Source organism: Parus major, chromosome 3 (assembly GCF_001522545.3).
Source record: "Parus major isolate Abel chromosome 3, Parus_major1.1, whole genome shotgun sequence".
Taxonomy (NCBI): domain Eukaryota; kingdom Metazoa; phylum Chordata; class Aves; order Passeriformes; family Paridae; genus Parus; species Parus major.
Genome location: NC_031770.1, coordinates 39,268,749 through 39,287,594, shown reverse-complemented (window position 1 = coordinate 39,287,594; position 18,846 = coordinate 39,268,749). Strand labels below are relative to the sequence as shown.

General features: G+C 38.1%; 1 protein-coding gene across 1 annotated transcript in view; it reads left to right on the top strand.

The window, feature by feature from the left end:
* LOC107202385 (ribosomal protein S6 kinase alpha-2) overlaps nucleotides 1–18,846 on the top strand; it is a 157,715-nt gene that overhangs the window by 49,619 nt on the left and 89,250 nt on the right. Inside the window, exons 2-3 of the mRNA XM_015623089.3 lie at nucleotides 12,227–12,343; nucleotides 16,359–16,440. Of these exons, the coding sequence (XP_015478575.1) occupies nucleotides 12,227–12,343; nucleotides 16,359–16,440 (199 nt within the window). The remainder of the gene's footprint in view (nucleotides 1–12,226; nucleotides 12,344–16,358; nucleotides 16,441–18,846) is intronic.

Genomic DNA, 18,846 nt, shown 5'->3' with positions numbered 1-18,846 from the left:
GGCTGACAGGCACTGTTCAGTGTGCAAGGGACTCCACAGGTCTTCAGATCAACTTTTGCTAAAAAAAAAAAAAAAAGGAAAAAAATTTCTTCTGATTTTGCTCCAGATAAAATCCAGCATGTTCATGTGAATATACATCATACATCATATATTTTTTTCTTGTCAATAATGGGAATAATGTTGTGCACTTTCTATAATACTTACTTGCATTTGGTATACGTCACCCAGGTCAACTTGCAGCATTTGTATTAAAGACTATTAAATTCCTCTGCTCTCTGCAGTTCCAGAAATCTTAGTTACAACTGCACCTAATCAACCTTCAGTGTCCTTAAAACATACAATTACAGTTTGTTGGCATAGAAGACGGTACAGAGATGAGAAGCTGATGTGAATTATTTGTTTCTCTTTACTCTCAACCTTCAAATGAAGGCTATTTACACAGCAGTGTTTTATGTCACCCAGCTTCACTTGCTACTTCATAGAACTGGAAGTTTAGAAATTGCAACTATGCAGAACTGCAATTCTTATGTTACTTGACTTTTTAGATGGTTTCAGTAACATAGTTTAATCCAAACTCACTGATGACATCCATGTGTGTCTTCATGAGCATAAGGAGGTCTATGAAGACAAAAGATTGTGGTTTTGACCTGTACAAAAAAGTTTCAGTTGTAAGTTCTGGAGAAAATTCAAAGACAGCAGATGACAATTTACTCAGCCTTTGTGGTAAAGAAACATTTTGAATATTGAAAACAAATCAGAAAAAGCACAGTCCAAAAATAATGTTTTTAGGACAACTGAGCTTTTAACAAAGCGAGCTGAAACTCTGCTTTGGCATAGCAGGACCCTGCTGTGTAGTCAGCAAGAAAAAATAATGCTTTTAAATGCAAATAAATTTGAGAATACAAACAAAGCAAAATTTGTGGCAAATTCACAATCAGCTTTTCACTGTGTTTTACATTAAAGAGTTTTTTTCTTAAAGTATTGTCTTAAACTGCAGAAACTTTACCTCCCATGGTGTCTTGGAAACACTGTGGAATTGCTCTTTTTTTATAACAAAATAAGGAAAACGAATGAGCATTGAACTTATGAATTTGACTAAACACTTCTTTAAAGTAAAACTTTTGTGTGGTTCCAGCTTTCCTCTTTGGTTTTCACTTGTCATCTTCTGGTGGTGTTCTCTATTTTTCCTTTGTCCCTAATATTAGTTTCAGCTTATTGATTGATTGAATTACTTCACTTCCCACTCAGTTGTCTTCTTGCTGTTGTTTATAAAATGTCACTACAGTTACATATGATACAGATATGGTTGCCTGCCTAGGGTTATAAAATAAGACTCACTATAAATGTTATAATTTACTGTGGGCATAATTGTCTAGGACTCCCTGAGAAGCACGAAAAATGTCTTATGTGTAAAGGAACATGAATAGCTGTTGCTTGGTGTCCTGTGTTTCGTACAGAATTACTGAATTTGAGTGATTTTCAAATTTTTTATGCAGCATAAAATTATTGGCGTTTATAATGTGTCATCAGATTCTTTTTCAGAATTCTGTCTCTCAGCTTCATTAAGGATTTCACTGATATTGCAGCCCAGTGGAGCCAGCTGGTGATTTTGAGTGTTAATGGGATAACATCCACCATATGGAACACCAAAAACCGTTTTTATTTTATTAGTTTCTTATTAAAAAAAAAGAGTAAATCTCTAATGTGTGGCACTGTATTTTTCCATTCATTTCTCTTTGTTCAGGTTACTAATGGAAGCTGTATCTGAAATGAATGTTGAAAGTCAAATAGGAAGAACTCATTTAATCTGTGCCCATTCACTTTTCTCTGAATGGGAGTTTAGTCTCTTCCAGGAGTCCCAGACAGCTCTGTGGTTGCTCTGAGCATAAGAACAATCTCACAGTCTACTGTATAGTAACCTTTAACTTCTCCAGCTCATTGGGGATAAACTTGTGAGAGAGGTCATGACGGTGCACTACAAAGATCTTTGTCTGTCCTTTGTCTTCTTGTAGGTTCAGCTCCCTATCTCTTGTGAGCAACCTGTCATTTCAGCAAGACAGTAGATTTAAATTTGTCTTCTTTCTCCATCTTGTTCCTTTACTGTGTGCAGCAAACTGATTTTCAGTAAAGCCATTTGGATTATCTTTTATTTTAAAAAAACAACAACAAAACAACAAAGCCTTTACCCATTAAGAAGCCGTGTGAATTTGGTTTTCAGCCAGAACAGAAAAATATCGAAATAGCTGCAGGTCAATGAAAACTACCCAGCAGGAATTTGGTAATCTCCATTTGACCTTTTACTTGCTTGTGTATGTTAAAAAAATACTTGTAGAAGGGAAGCTAAAGCAGTAAATTTGCTCTAAAGCTGGTATACTGAATACTTAAAAACCACAGAAGCTTCTACACAGAAATGGATTTAACAGAAAGAGCTCCTTTCTACTGCCTTCCTCCATCATCATCATCATGTACCTTTGTTTCAAGTAGGGTTTTTGTGAATAAGGTGGCTGAAGATAAAAACCAGGACCACTTGATGTAAATGTCCCTTTACACAGTTGGGTGATAAAAGAGCTGCAGGGCAGGTGAAAGCCATGCCTCACAGTCTGCAGGAACGTGGTGATGAACACTGCAGCTGGGCTCAGCTTCCAGTTGTCTTGGCAGTTTTCTAACTGATACAGGGTGATCTAATGGGTCAAACACTACAAGGACTGTGCAAACAAGTAAAATTTATTTTGAATTAAGAGGCTGAAGAAACTGTTTTTCCCCATACCTGTTAAAGTTTCTCCCAGTGTAAAAACTTGTCTGACACAGGGTTGCAGGTTTTCTTCCAGTTTCATGGCCAAGAGCCCTGACTTCCCTGACTTGTGGTGGCAGATCATGGCAGTAGCCACACAGGTTAACAATGTCTCTGCTGAAGAATATTGCAATAGTTTGTACAAATGTACCTCAGGCCAGAAAAATGAAACTATGAGAGCATCATTCATTGTCTGCGGGAGACTGTAGAAAATGATTAGTGAAAAAGGTGGGTTGATGAAAAGCTGGCCTGAAAATAGTCAGTAAAATGCAGTGTGTGTCTTTTGTGGAACACATATGCTCCATCTAATGCTAAAAGAGTCATTGAGGAATGAAGGAAATAAGAATTAATGTAAATCTGAACTAATTAACGTAGACTTGTTTTACAGTCAGGAGAAAGAGGCAAGCTTACTAAGTCCTGGTTTAGACTACTAGGGACGTACTGTCATCTGAAAGAAAGAAAAGCCTAAGAGCACCCTTTTTTTTTTTTTTCAGCTGTACAGAAGTTTAGACAGCTAACTCAGACAGAGTTTGGTTGTTGATCAGAGTTCAAACATATGTTTGGATGAATTCTACTCTGGAAATAATTTTCAGTAGACTGAGTATCAGCTTTGACTGAAGCTTTGCTGCTCTGAAGCTGTCATGTTAAGTTTGTCAAGATTCTGTTCAGCTGACAACCAACTAACTTAGCACCACCCACCACCCCCTTTTTGTTATACAAGATCACATTATCCATTGTAAATCTCTGCAGAACAGATTGGTGCGGCAGTTTGACCTCTTTGAAACAGGAGAGTCTTCCAAACAGTTTTGCAAAGATGTTCTTTGCATCCAGATGGATTTTTTGTGTTTTGTTCATTCTCATTCTCAAAGTACACCTCTTTTCAGTCAGTGTGTCTACATAATGTATACTTTTGTTTAGTATGGTAATTGTAAACAATTATTCCCTTCACAGAAAAGAGGATGTGTGATAATTGTTTAGCAGCTTCTTCCTTGGAGATTGTGAGTGTGAATCTTTGAGGGACATGACCTAAACTAGAGGTTTCTAAGTAGTTAAAAAGACTACAAAATGTTACAGGCCTTTTCCAGGGCCAGATTTTCAGTGGACTGCTGAAACTCTGCTTAAAGAGGTACTTGTTCCTGGTAACAGTCCTGGGGCACTGAAATACAAACTTCTGCAAATAATGACCTGAGGTTTAGCCATGGTTGTAATAAAAGTATACAGCTGAAGAGATAAGTTTTAGTATCCCTTGCTAAATATTTGTCCATGAAACTGGAGCCAGCATGAAATGAGGCATTGTCAGGTATTTTGTGTAACCTTTTTTTTTTATTATTTTATCTGTGTGTTTTTGTAAAACTTAAAAAATTGAAGCTGGTGTCTACATAGATAAGCGGAGTCTGGATCCACTGAATTCATACTGTGTTTTGGAGGCCCAGCTGAGTTACTGGAGAAGGCTGGATACCCAATGCTGTTAACCAACTGTGCAGCAAAGCAGCTTTGGTCCCCATCATTTGGGGACTCACCCTCTGTTTTGGGAGCAGTTTTGAGTGTGCCAGGACTGCTTATCACCTTCCCCATCATATCAGTACATACATGCATGCCTGTACTTTCTCCTCATCCCAGGAAGATGGTTAGGTATTTAAATTTAAGCTGCTTCATAACAGGGGAAAAAAATGCATTTCAAGTAATTTAATATTGCAGTTCTTCTCTTGGTTCAACTCTCTGTTGGAATAGGCACAAGCCAATTGCCCTTGTGTCCTTTTTGATACCTCCTTTTCACTCTTCCCCCCAGATCTTATTCCTCTGTCCATGTTGCTAAATTTGTCCTATCATCTCTTAGAATTTCCTTTTTGCCATCTCCTCTCTGCCTCATTCAGCTGCTTCAGTCTCCTTCAATGCCTTCACTGATGCTGTATGTTGTGAACAGTAGCATTAAAACTAATTTGTATTTCCTTTGATTCTATAATGACCTCCCATTAGTCCATTTCCCTATTAATAGTCTGCCTGTAAAATGCCATTGAGATAATGAACCTCATTACAACACGTTTTTCCCTAACATAATGCCAGCAGGACTCCAGTTTGTGAAGTACAAGCTGGTTGAACCCTTAGCGGATGCTTGATTTAATTAATGGGAGGATGCAAAATGTGCAAGCAGGTCAGTATTCCTCTTGGAGACAAAATGATAATTACCATACCCTACAAATGATTTGTAAACAGCAGACTGGTATATTTCCTAAACTGACTAATCCAACACTTCAGTAATGTGATTATCTCTTATTACAGCCTTTTGTTGACTCTGCCTCACATTTCAAGATGAAACCTGGTATTTTTCCTTTAGTATGCATATTAAACATGATTCAGTTCTTTAAAATCGCCATGCAAATGCCCCTGGGCTTTGTGTTTTCTGCTTACTGTGTTGTGGTGCCATTTGCACTGCTATGGTGGGCAGTGTTTCATTTGGATCAGGAAACTGAGGAAACGGTTCAAAATATGTTTTGCTTAAGCAGTTTATCTTCCTAGTGCAGCTGGAGTTTTTATTTCACACTCAAATGCACTAGGAAAACATCAGGCACCTTTTTATTCTAGTTTGTGAAGCAGCTGAGTACAGCAATAAGAAAATTGGAGTAATTTAGCAAGTTTTTATATTTCTTGAATAGTATCCTTAACATATAGACCTCCTTTTCTGTCTTCCTTCTTTTTCAAGCCTAGTGTCATAGTATCTGAGCATTTGGTATCTTTCTAGTGTGTAGTGCCTAACCAGGGAAAGAGGGAGATGGCCTTACCTGCATTTTACAGATGTGAAGCTGGGACTCGGGGATGTGGGGGCTGCCTGTATTCTGGAAATGCATGGAGCATGACTTGCCATCACATTAGGACTGTCCCCTTAGGGCTTTCCTGTGAGTGCTGATGCACTGCAGCAGGTGCCAGCCAGCTCTGGTGGGAGGCTGCAGTGGCCGTGGGTGGGGGCATCCCTGGGAATGTCTCTGGCAGGAGTCACCCAGGCCATTCACAGAGAGTTTGTGAGCTGTTCAGAGCAGAGTGCACAGGGAACAATAGTGACCTGGGAACCAGCCTTGAGCTGTGTTGCAATGTGATTATTTTTCAAGGCACTCCAATGTGTGTTGGCCCCTACCATTGCATGTAACCCTGTTTGGGTTCCTGTTCATAGCCCTGTTTAGTGGTGGCATAGAATCATCATGAGGAAACAAGAATGCTCACCCTTCTGAGAGTCACGTTCTCTTCCATGCACTGGCTCCAGACACACTGGGAGTTAGTTCCTTGATGAATGAGTGCCAGATGTTCTTCTTTTGCCTGTTCCCCAGCAGAAACAGTCAGCAATGGACCTTACAGCTCTGCCGAGTTGTGAAGGCCAATGCTGCACCATTGCCAAGTAGGATCTTGGTGAAAATGTTCCTGCTCTTATTTATTGTAGAAAGAGCAATATTGCTGAGTTCTTTGTCCTTTAACGGTGTGACTCATTTTGAGACTGTTTGGTAAAGTTCACAAACGTATTTGAGTATTTGTAGAGAGTATGCCGTATGAGTAAGGCTGCCCAACTCTTTGTAAGTTTTGTGACCAGATGGTTCTGCTTTTGTCTTTTTAACCCCTTGCTTTAACATCTTATTAGGCACTCTTTCTACTCACCACTCCTCATAAGCTATTGCAGTTTGCATAAGAAATAACATAAAAATTAGAGTTATCCTGGCTAGTGTCCAAGGCTGAAAGTTAGATCAAGAGTTGGTGTCTCCCTGTAATGCATATCTGCACTTGGAAGTGGAAGATTGCTCTTCTCATGTAACTTTGCAGTCATAGTTTTGTATATATTTGTCCTAGTCAGGGACTGGGTCTGTAAAGACACTAGAGTCATCAGATAAAGAACATCAGACTTCAAAATGTTTTAATCTGAGCTAAAAGAGAATTCAGTTGTATGCTGCCTGATATCTCCTGTATGCTGGATACACTTCAGATAATTTGTCTGTCCATTACTGCAGTATGAGAATTCCATATTTTTTCTGTTACTTCTCATGATATTCCCACAGGATAACAAAAAGCAACTATCCCTATTTTTCCAGTTAGGAAGGAAGTAGAAAAAATGCCTAATTTACTGAGCTGCAAAATCCTGATAAATGGACTATTTCCAACACCTTAGAGTGGTTTTTTTAATTATCTAGATGTTTCAAGTGTATAAGTTCTTTTGAAAAATCTTCCATTTCATGGCATATATCAGCAAACATATCCCTTGTAATGTCATTAAAAATCTGGCCACAATATTCTCTATTTAAGTGTGTTTCAAAATCAAATGATAAACATGAATTCATCTCATGCAACTTCAGAGGCCCCCAGCTCAGCAAGTTATCTTAGGCCTTCTTCATAGTCATCAGACAGAAATGTGCACTTTTTAGGATGTGTTTTCTTTTAAGGATCTGATCTCCTTTAAGTCCCTGCTTCTCTCTATTGGCTGCAAAGTAAACTTATTCAAAGCATTGTCTCCTGTACTATAAATGCTTGCATTTATTTAGCTGAGCTCAGCCTTAAGTGATTCATCAAAGACACACAGGATGCCTTGTAGCACAAAAGATTTTACCCAAATCTCCCAAATACTTAAACCTTCACCTCATAGACTTCATCAATCTATCCAGCAGATTGTATTCACTGCCTTTGCTCTCTGTGATTCATCTCTTCCCATTTAGTTTGTTGGACTTTAGCTGTACCCCAACTGTACAGGCATGTATTAGGGAGAAGAAACTAAAAATGTAGGATGAAATATTACAGCTGGAGAGAAGTGTTAAAGCATTTTAAAGAGAGCTTAATAGTTCCCCTCTCTAGAAAAAGTTCTGCTGAATTTAACAGCTGATTTACACAGAAATTGCTCTTAAGGTTTTTCTTTTCCAGTAAGTTATGACATAGTTTTGTTTTCCAGTAAGTTATTACATACTTGTTGGAATTCCAAATTCAAGATAACACATTCTATTCACCTTAGTGAAAGATCTGGAAAAGAAATCCCAATGTCTCTTAAAATTGTATTGTTATTTAAACTCTGTATGGCCTTTGGAGGACTTTAGGATGGAGAGCCAAATACTGACCTGGCACAATGTCCAGCAAATTCACTGTGAGTTACATGTGCTTCTTTAAGGGCTCAGTAGGTCCAATTCATTGTTGTTAAAGCAAATGTGTATTTGACAGTAGAGAACAAAACAACCAGGCCCATTTATGGTATTATTGCTCAGTTTACATCTTTCCAGATGAAAGTAGAGGTCAGAACTTGAATTAAAACCTATTTAAAATGGAAGATTTCTTTCTCAACCTTTACTCCAGCTTCCAGAGACTGGCTTGGGAAGAGTCTAATCAAAATGCATCAATCCTCTTTTTATTTATTTTTTTTTTTTCTTTAATGTAGATACTTGTCCTCAAAGAACTGTATGCAGGCCAGCAATTCATTTCCTGCCCTAGGCAGCATTTGAATGGCCTGTTATGTCTATGATACAAATTACTCTCCTATGGGTTGAGCCAGATTAAAAACTGTGAAACAGAGGTAGAAACCTGGCCTCATCTTTATCAGACACATCCTGTCCTAACTATTCCCATATCACAGTTTTAAACATGCTTTCTTAATGAATCATATTGTTTTGAAATGTGTTGCCTGCCATACTTGGTAGTTAAATAATTGTGATTTGGGTTTATGTTAGGTGATAACTTGCCAAATGGGAAGATTGGTAACAAAATACAAACAACAGTAAACTATCTTCTGAGTTATCATTATTTCTTATTTCCTCCTGCCACATTTTTGTTGAGTTCTTCATTGACCTCAGATCCTAAAGCATGCAAGCCTAAATGCAGCACAGAATCAGACCCAGAATAGGTCTTTATTGTATTAACATAGAGAAGCACTCTCCATTCCTCTTCTAATGTACTGCCCTCCCTCTTCTATCCTGTTTGACCATGTGCTTTCTGCAAGCCACCAAGAACATCCATCTCACTTTTGTCACGGGATGATGCTTTTTGTGAAAACATAAATATTTAGAGAAGTTTACAAAATATTAAGCTTCATCAAATCGAGCATTCTTGCTAATGCAGTGTGGGACAACACAGCAGGGACCAAGAGCCTGGGCTGGTGTGCACAGCTGTTGCAAGATCAAGCTGTGGAACATTCACTTTTGATTCCACCAACTTCACTGTTTTGATGTTGGGTGTTTGGTTTTTTTCCAGAAAGAAATCCTTTCCATCAAAACAGCTTCTTCAGTGTGCAGGCTTCGTCTGTATTGTGATTCTCTTGTCTCAGTTTTGTTGTTGTTATGCTAATTCCTGATGCAGAGATGGTGCACTTGCTACTGGAACAGTGAAAAATAAATCTGTATTAAACAAGTTTCTAGTGTGCAACTCAGACCAAAATGGTTGGGAGACCTGTACACAATAATTGTGCTTTGACAGTTTGGGTTTCACTCTGATCATCAATACCTGAGAAAAATTATGCCAGATTCCATATCTGGCATAAGACAGGAAGACTTCAAATGAGAAAATCCCATGTAAGAATGTAAATAAAAAATATAAGACTGTTAGGTTTATGCTGGTTTGTTTGGAGTTTTTTTATTTTGCTAGAAAGGTAAAACAAACAAACACAAGTGATTTATGCAGCCAGTAGGCAATAAGATTATAGAAATACATTCAAGGCAAATGGGTGCATGTGTGCAAACACCCCAGCATGTATTTCCTTTAAGGAGCTGTGTCTGTATTCAGTCTCAAGCACTGCCAGTTTGGCTTTCTGCTCCAGGGGGAAGTGGATTTGTCATACCAGCTAAAATACTATCTACCTCTTGGACAGCTCACAAGTGACACCACTGTGGTGATGATGGGTGAAAAAACAGCTGGCATGCTTTTTCTTCAGGGCTGCTTTGCTGCCCCTTTCTAGCGAGGCGACCACAGGAAATCCACAGGAAATCCTACCTTCCTAGAAAAATATCCTGCTTCCTCCTAAGGGCACGTGGATCAGCCAGCTCGACTGGACTGTGGAAAAATCCAAAGAGAATAATCTCTTGTAGGAAGTGGCTCAAGCTTCAGTGTTTGAGACACTGCAAACCACAGTGGACAAAAATCCGGCTGGCTGGTCTGAACAAGTGTCAGTGATATTTTGGGCAGGTCTGTTGGATCAGATGACCTCTAGAAGCCTCTTCTAACCAACGTTTTTATATTTTGATAATCACAAAATCTAGCACGTTTTTTCTTTCTTTAAAATCCATGCTTCTCCAGTAAACATTACTAGGCCTTGTATTTTGTTACATTTTCTGTAAATACTCTTTTCTTTTTCCCCTGATCTTTTAATTAAAGATGCATATAATTACTGTTTTTATTGCATGTTATAAATTATTTATGCTATAATATGGGAGTGTAAAAAAATTTTAAGCATTCTTCCAGCAAACTGAATTTTCATCATTTTAATATTTTCAGTATACTCCTGTAACTGAATGTGTTTCATGAACCTAAAGAGGTTATATTAAATTTAGTAATACAATGAGAAATATGCTTAGGGTTGTAGGTCTTTGACTTTGATGAGTAATATGAATGGGCAAATCGAAACTCACTTATCATTTAAATTGCAAATGTAGCTGAAAGTGACTCCATGGTGCAGACTGGAGTACAAAATAATTGAAAAAATTATATATTTAGTATCAGAAAGTTATGCTATCTCACACAGCAATTAAAGTCAGAAAAATGAGAAGAGAGATCTTGGCAGTTCTGTACTTAGAAATCCTTTCAATCTCTCTGTGAAAACACATCTTTGGTTTTAAGCATTTCCTTTCAGGCAAACCTTAAACTATAGGAATTAGGATCAGGAAAAGGAGTTACTCTGAGATGATGATTATTTTCTATAATTGTGGTAGCATGAATGAACTACCGGAAACTTTCCAAACCAAGAAGAGGATATAGTCCACTGTTCCAAAGTATGTGAGTGTAAAGAGGCAGGGTAGGGAAGAGGAGGGATGAAACTGCAATATTACCAATAAGAAAGCAATCTGGGTAATGCAACCCATGCATCTGAAAAATTACAGCTAGTAGAAAGCAACAGCAATTTTTCTGGAGGAGAAGAAAATCAAATTTATTCTTATTTAGCACAGAATGTGTTTTGGCCAAAATTTTCAGGGGTTTTATGCATTTTTGGTTTTAGGATGTTATTTCTGTTTTCTAAACATTAGTTTTTAAGAGTGGGGAATAAATGTTATATTACTGGGTCTTAAAAGAATTTTTTGGGGGGAGAAAGGAAAATTGCTGGAAAAGTCCACGTAAAAATGTTTGTGAGATTCCAATTATTTCTGCTGGGTGCACAAATAGTCAAACTTATTCCTAAATAAGTAAGTTCCTTCTTCCATCCTGGGAGATGGGAAAAAAAAAAAAATGTTTGTACTGAAAATCCATATTTTTGTTGTGGAGAAGTTAGAACAAACAGTTTGAAAAAAACCCCAGCCAAACAAACCAAAAAACTCAAATGTAGGTATACAAAACACTACAGAAATAAAAGGGTGTGTAATTATTATCTTTCCTTATCTTTGTGTCCTTGAGAAGCAGGTTCTTTCTTCCAGGTTTCTTTTCAGCTCAGTGACTTTCTGGGTTGCTGCAAACTCTGTGTAGTCCCTCTGGGTCTCACATGACCCAGTTCCTTTGTAGAGGAACATGCCAAAATAACATGGAACAAAAAACTGAAACTAATGCCATATGTCACAGCTTGCAAGATGAAGGTCCTAGTTCAACTGATGTCTTTGAGGAATGTGCATCTATTGACAGAGGAAAGATTTTAACAAAAGAATCTGAACAAATCCAAAGCGTATAAAACTAACTCATGCAAGCAATAAAGTGTGTGTCAGTTTTCTCCCACCACCACCTCATTTTACATATAATCATTAATTTGTTTTCTGTTTAAATGGTTAACAGTAGTAACTCCCCAGTTTTTGAGATAAATAGGAAGAGGTTCTTTCAGCAATGTATTTTCTTCATTACCTACTCATTAGAAGAATTGCTGCTTAAGACTAAGGAAGCTTTTTAAGTTTAACTTAAATGATGCTTTGAGGGGAAGCTGTGAAAATATGTGGAGAGAAGTGTGATGGAGCCTCTCTAGTGCAGATTTGAGTACATGCCACTCTGCTAGCAAGGTCTCTGATGGGCACACCAAGCTCTGCAGTTTATTTTTGGCTTCAGTTGTATAATCTGTCTTTATCTAGTCATATCTTGAGGCTCAATAAACAGAAGTACCAGGTCTGGATGTCCTGACAACTACCCTTCCCAGCTGGTAACAGGCACATGGAATATTTAGACAAGCATTTGTTTCTGTTTTCAAAATTTGCTACATGATTGTAGCATCACAGAAGACAAGCTTTTAATTAAAAGTATGTTTCCTTAGGATAATGGCTCTGATTTGGGGATTTTTTTGTTTTGTTTTTCCCTTTGCAGGAAGAAGGTATCGTGAAGGAAATAGACATCAGTCATCATGTCAAGGAAGGTTTTGAAAAAGCAGATCCTTCTCAGTTTGAACTGTTGAAAGTATTAGGACAAGGTTCATATGGAAAGGTAATTTTTATTGTCATCTAATCACCCAGAGCAACACTGAAAATATTGTGTCCTTTCTCTGAGTTCATTTACATTGCCGATATTGTCTGGATATAAATTATATTGTAAAGGCAGATAAGGAAAGCCCTTCTATCTCCATTTCATTTCAGTCTTTTAGCTGGATTTCTGCATATGAACCAGTTTAGGAAATAGCACCTATGTCTCTAGACCTGGACTAATGAGCACAAGTGATTGTTAGTAAGCATTATTGTTTAGAAACAGTGATAAGCAATATTAGTGAGTTCTGACCCATCCACCAGGGAGGTGAGTGTGCCTCTGCTGCTTAGTCGGAAGATGTAAATAGGACTATTGAAAGACTTTAAGAAGTTAGCTGCACAGTTTCCACTGAGGACAACCTTAAGCATATTTCCAAATCCTAGACTTCTGTTTAGTTCACACTCAGAGGCCTTGAAAGGTCCTGGAGATAAACCCCAGTGCAGAATACAATAATCATTATCGCAAGAGCATGGAGGGGGGAAAAGTATCCTGCCTGTATGACCACAAGCTAATTTGTGGTGAAATAACATTCTCAACATATCTTAAGACAAAGGATTTTCTGACTTCCAAAGACAGCTCTTCAGCAGGGCATGTTGGTTGAAAATGAGAACAGGAAGGAAAGATGGAGAGAAAGAAGAATCTATTCAGCCTTAGAGTCTTTCTATAAGACATTGAAAACTTTGGAACAGAGAACCTAGTTGAAACTAGACATTGAAGTCCTCATAATTGTAAGTGTATTATTTTGTAGAGTTTTAAAAACATATTTTCCAAACCTTTCATTTTTTTTTTCTAAAGGAAGCTATGTTAAGAGTATTTATCAACTTCCTGGTTATTCTAGAATACATTGATGATTAAATCTATTAGAAGTTCCCTGAGATGAAAGATATCAAGAAAGTTAACATTCAATACCAAGTCTTGAGCTTGAGAATTTCTTTTGAGCACAGTGTGTTTAAGTTTTAAATATTAAATGAATGTGGAAAAGCAAATAGCTCAAAATTAGGTTTACTATGGGACTCAGTGTGGGAAGGAGAAGAACAGAAAGAAACATCTTTGATAAAAGTAACAGACGCAGAATATTCAGTTTTCATATATAGGCAGTAAAGATTTTAGAAATGGTTTGTTGGTTATCTTAGATTGCATTGACGTATTTTCAGTATTGTTTGTGTTGGCCTTCTGGCCTTAGGCGTTTTATAAGCAAAATGCCTGGACTCTGCAACCTCTTCCCAAAAGGAAGTCTGATTTCTGGGGCATAAGAGTGTGAGTGTGGACAATGCACCTGTCTGGAGCTGCATGTAATTACAAATCACTTTCCATATCTTATGTGAGAAACAGAAGAGAACTCCCTGGAGCAGCAAAGACATGATGGGGAAGAGAGATCTGCTCTGGGTTACTTATGCAGTCCCCAATCACCTACATTTTTATCACCTTGGTATTTGAGCTAATAATTCAAATCCATGTCCCTGGGGATGCAAACCAATACATTTTCAAGTTGTTCACCCAAGGCCTAAATAATATTTTGCAGGATTAGAGATGTCTTTGATGTAAGAGAGAGTGCCCCCAACACTCTTGAGATGTAGAGCACTTGATTAGATTTTTATATCAGGTTTTGGGTGATGCACCAATTTCTCCAGCTAAGGGAGTTCTGCTAGTTCATGTGATAATAACCTGAGCTGCTTGCAAATATATCAAACTAGAAAATTGAAAGTCATGCTCAACCACATGCACATGCTATTCTGGAAAACCTGTCTAGTCCAGCTAATATAACCTGTCACGTAAGCACTTCAGGGCTAGTTGGTGGTTTCAAGAATGATGTGTCACATTACATTTCAGAATAATCAGAAAGGTGACATCATTTTGCAGTACAGTGCATTTTCATTTGTTCTGTTCCTTTCTGGTTTGGTGGTTATTTTGATGTCCTCTGAAATAGAACACAGTGTTCTTGACTCATCTCTTTTGGAGGGATTGCAGACAAGTGCCCTATCCCGTGCTACAGTGAACAGCTGACTAGTGACTAGTAATGTAAATTGGCAATTTTGCTTATTACAGCAATGTGGGTATTACAAATTCTGCAAGATTATGTGGCACACCAGATATTTCTAGAACTACAGCCTTATATTTCTGCAGGTCCTGTATGCTGCGCTGTTTTATGGGCAGTGCTTCTGAAAACCATTATCTCAAGGGTTTAGGTTTTTGGGGTTTTTTGGGGTAAAGAGCCCATAAATGTTTCTTAAAAATAATAATACTACAGCTGAAAATCTAGTGTCTGGACAAGCTTGCTTTTGACTTTCTCCTCCTTTTCAATGTAATAAAAAAATTAAATCTTTTACTTGGCCTGGCCAGAAAAATATCCCAACTTTTCTCTGTAAACTTCTAAATGAATTGACATCCTGTTAATGCTGGAGCAGCTGAGCTCAATTTACCAGGAATAACAACAAAAACACACTTCAGAAAGTCTTACGTGCACCTATTGCATCCAGAGTTCATCATTTTTTCCTACAGTTGTGAGCACTGGAGGTGTTTGTGTGTTCATCAGGGTAGGAAGCAGGGGCTGGGAGCAAACAACGTGTGCCCAGGCTGGGCTGGTCAGGGCAGCTCAGCTGAGGAGCTCTGCATAACTCATTTGCAGAGGAAATGTGAAGGACAGTCTCACCAAAACCCTGTCAGACCATGTTGTACCAGTGTTGGAGCTGTGATGCTGTCAGATGTAAGAGTTCTGATGAAGCTGTTCAGAGAGAATTTACTTTTTTTTTTTCCCCCCCAGCTTCTGTACCTACTTGATAAAATTTGTTCTCCCTTCCCACAAACCTTTCCTCAAAAGGATTTGAGAAAATCTAATCTGTTTACAGGTTGGGTTTTTTTAGGAGGAAGAGTCTTTCAGCTTGCAAAAATTGTGCTGGCAACATACTTCCTCCTTCCTTATTTTTTGGCTTTTTATCTTTTAGGTGGAGACAGTTAACAAAGCTGCAAGGTTCCTGGACAGGCAATTAATAAAATAATTTCCATGGAATTTTTAATCCAAATGGAAATTCATTAGTTAGATAATTTCACCTAGTCTTTGTTAATTTGTATATTAATGAGTATATGGGACTGTATGGACGTGAGACTATATTTTTATTTTACATTTGGCTTCACTTCAGCTTCTGTCCAGTACCACAAGTGCTGAAATAAAAATAACTGTTGCCTGGTACTTCTGACCTCAGCAGACAGAAAGTGTCCTGAGAACCAGCTAAAAGAGTTGTTTATTTTATTTCCAATTATTAAAACACTAAAAGTCTTATAAATACCAAACTGAACCACTGATCCCGTTGTTCACTACCCCTCTAGTGCTCAAATGGACTGAGGGGCAGATAAGAAACATTTGCATGTGACACAATAAAAAGAGTGCAAGTTTAGCTACAAATTTTATTTTATTTTATTTTATTTTATTTTAATTAAAATTTTACACTGTCAGAAGATGAAGCATAGGAGACTGTAACAGGAAAAACTGTCCTTTCTTTTATAATAACAACGGATTTTCAGCTGTATGAACTTTCTGCTTCAGCTGCATCTTAAGCAAGTTGCTATTCATGAGTTATAGCATGAATGGCACCAAATTGACTTTTTTCTTTAATTGATGGAAATAATTTTAAGACACTGCACATTCCTAGACACATATGAGACATAATCTTTTTTGCATAAAGCTGGTCAGAATGTGAAGAGATATGTGCACACTGATTCTAACTTTTCACCCATTTTTAACTGAATATATGATGTCAATTAATAATATTGAAAATGGGTTTTTTGTGAGGTGGTAAAGGCTTAAAACTGAAAATTTCCAGAGCTAGCTCAACCAATTGCAGGTGAAATAGACATGAAATGCTTTCAGCTAGTAATTTTCATTAGATTGCCTGAACCACAGTCTCTATTCTCCTGCTGAATGCAGTTAGTCTTGTAAGTAGAAATTCAGTACTCATCTATACAAAACATTTGCTTTTTACAGGTATTTCTAGTCAGGAAGATAAAAGGATCTGATGCAGGCCAGCTTTATGCCATGAAGGTACTTAAGAAGGCAACGCTGAAAGGTAAGGATTTGGGACAGTGGCTGCAGTTTCTCTTTCTGTGCTAGGTAGTAATTTATTTTTTTTGCTATTTTTTACATTGTTGCTGCCTTGCAGTGTATGAATGCATAAATATGTCCCTACTATACTCCAAAATTCTGCCTCACTGTAGGTGAAAAGAACTTTTAAATAAAAATATGTTACCTATACAGAGTGTGATCAGGAAAACAGGTTTGTGGCTTCCCAGATACATGCATGCTTTATTTTCTTGGTGGTTTTTGTAGGACTTCTATTTGGTATATATTAATTTGTATTGAAGTGTCACTATCTTTATGTCGCTGAAGTAAACCTGGCTCCTACTGGGCAGAATGGCCTTCCCAGCTGGTGGGTCTCACTATGTGCCTGAAAAACCATGGGAACGCGTTTTCAAGTGTGAGGAGTGGTTCTGAGACTGTTTAGATCTTGCTGTTTCCTAGCTCATGGACTGTAGGAGGCTAGGGCCAAGGGACTGATGTTTAAAGCTGATCATTCTCTTCTGGGGCCACTGCCTGCTACAAACAAAATAGAAATTTGTAGTCAAGCCCAGGACTGGAAAGTAAAGAGAGTAAGTTCAGTCTCAGCTGAAGTCCTTACTGCTTGTTCCTCCAGAGTATGGAGGATGCAGTCATCTTGTTTCCCTGACCTAGCACTGTTCTGATCTTTCCCTCAAAAGCCTGACACTTCTTGCAGATAAAGAGGAGAGCATTCATTTTGTCTGGAGCAGATATTTTGCTTTGTCTTGGACAGTGTGGGTTTGTGCAATGCAGTGTAGTGTCTAAATTTCTGTTCTAATGCAAAGAATAATCATTAAGTGACCAGAGAGTTCTGATCACTTAAAAACCCAGATTTCTTTAGCATGCCTTGCTTTGGGGAACCAAAACATGAATAAAGCTTCCAATAATTGCAAGCAAAGGCACACCAGGCCTTTAGACAGTCCTTTCCCCTAAGAAAGCCTTTTCAGGGAAACATGAGTTTGAAGCAATGCTGGCGTGCTTATCTTTTTGTTTGGAATCTAGATGAGAATGTTTGTTCTAGCAGAACAGCCCAGGCTAAATAAGCACTTGAACAGTACTGGACATAAGACATGCAAAGCAATAGGTCAGGCCTGTGTACATCACGTGTACGGCAGAGTGATTCTCTGACTTCTCAACCAAGAGCAGGACCGTGAAGTGCCCAAACTGGGCTGAACTCAGCCGTCAGAGTCTTCCCCACTGGGGAACATCTGATGGTGTCTGAGCAAGGTCTGTGTAACCCCTCAGACACCAGCATATACCAGAAACTTATTCCTGTTTCTTTTGACAATACAGAGGTTTTTTTACCAAACGGGAAAACTGGATATTCCCTCTTTTTCTGTGTAACTCTTAGGAGTGTTTAGCAGGAAGTGCTTTGGCAAAGGGGATGTGGTTTTTTTTTTGCATCCCCAGACACTTTACTGTTACTTAATGTTTGATGGTGAAATATGTAAAATTTGATTCCACTGTAAAAGAAAGAAACCTTTATTGTGGCAGTATTTCAGGAAATGCCAAAATTTAGGTTGCAAGTTTAAAGTACCCAAAGTGTTCCATTAAGTTTCTATTCTGTCAAGAACAAGAACCTCTTTGCAGTTCTGTGGCTCTTTGTAGCACAAAAAGGCTATTTATTGTCTTTTTGAGTGTGGGTCACAAGATCCAGAAATTGAGGCTATGTTGTGATTTTGGTGGATTGCATTTCTTTCCCATTCAGACTACTTACCTCTCTGACTGCTAGCTCTGGATTCCCCATTAATCTCAAGATAACCAGCACAGGGATAGGAACTAATTTGTCTGCACCAGTTTCTACAAATAAGTTTAAACTGACAGCTGTTTAACTCAAAGTACAAAAATAAAGACAGAACCCCAATGGCAACAGGGTGAGTGAGACGAGCAACAACGAGGATTGCTGTCAGTAAGCTTCTGTATAACTTTTGGCACAGAGATAATATTTCTGACAGCTTAATTTCATCTTTTAAGTGAGAGTGCTGAATTATTGCTGACTACCTACACTCAAAAAGACTGGAAGTCACTCCAATGTGAAGTGTTTATTACCCTGTCAAGCAGTGGGAGCAAAGCTACAGGTACATGTTAGCACTGTGTTCAGCATCTGCTGACAAAAGACACTCTACAAGACAAATTTCTGATGATTTTTCTTTCTGACCTGTGCTCCACACCAGTACCACGTGGAGCAGGAAAGAGAGAGCTCTCCATGCCAATTCCATTGATTATGGCCAGACAGCCCTAAATGTTATAGGAGTTATTTTCTATAGTGAAACAAATTTGCAAAGCATGTGAATGGAGAAGTCAGAAGGAAAAAAAAAAAAAAAAAAAGATGGGATAGCAAAGCTGATTTCTTTCCTGGATTCATCTGAAAAAATAA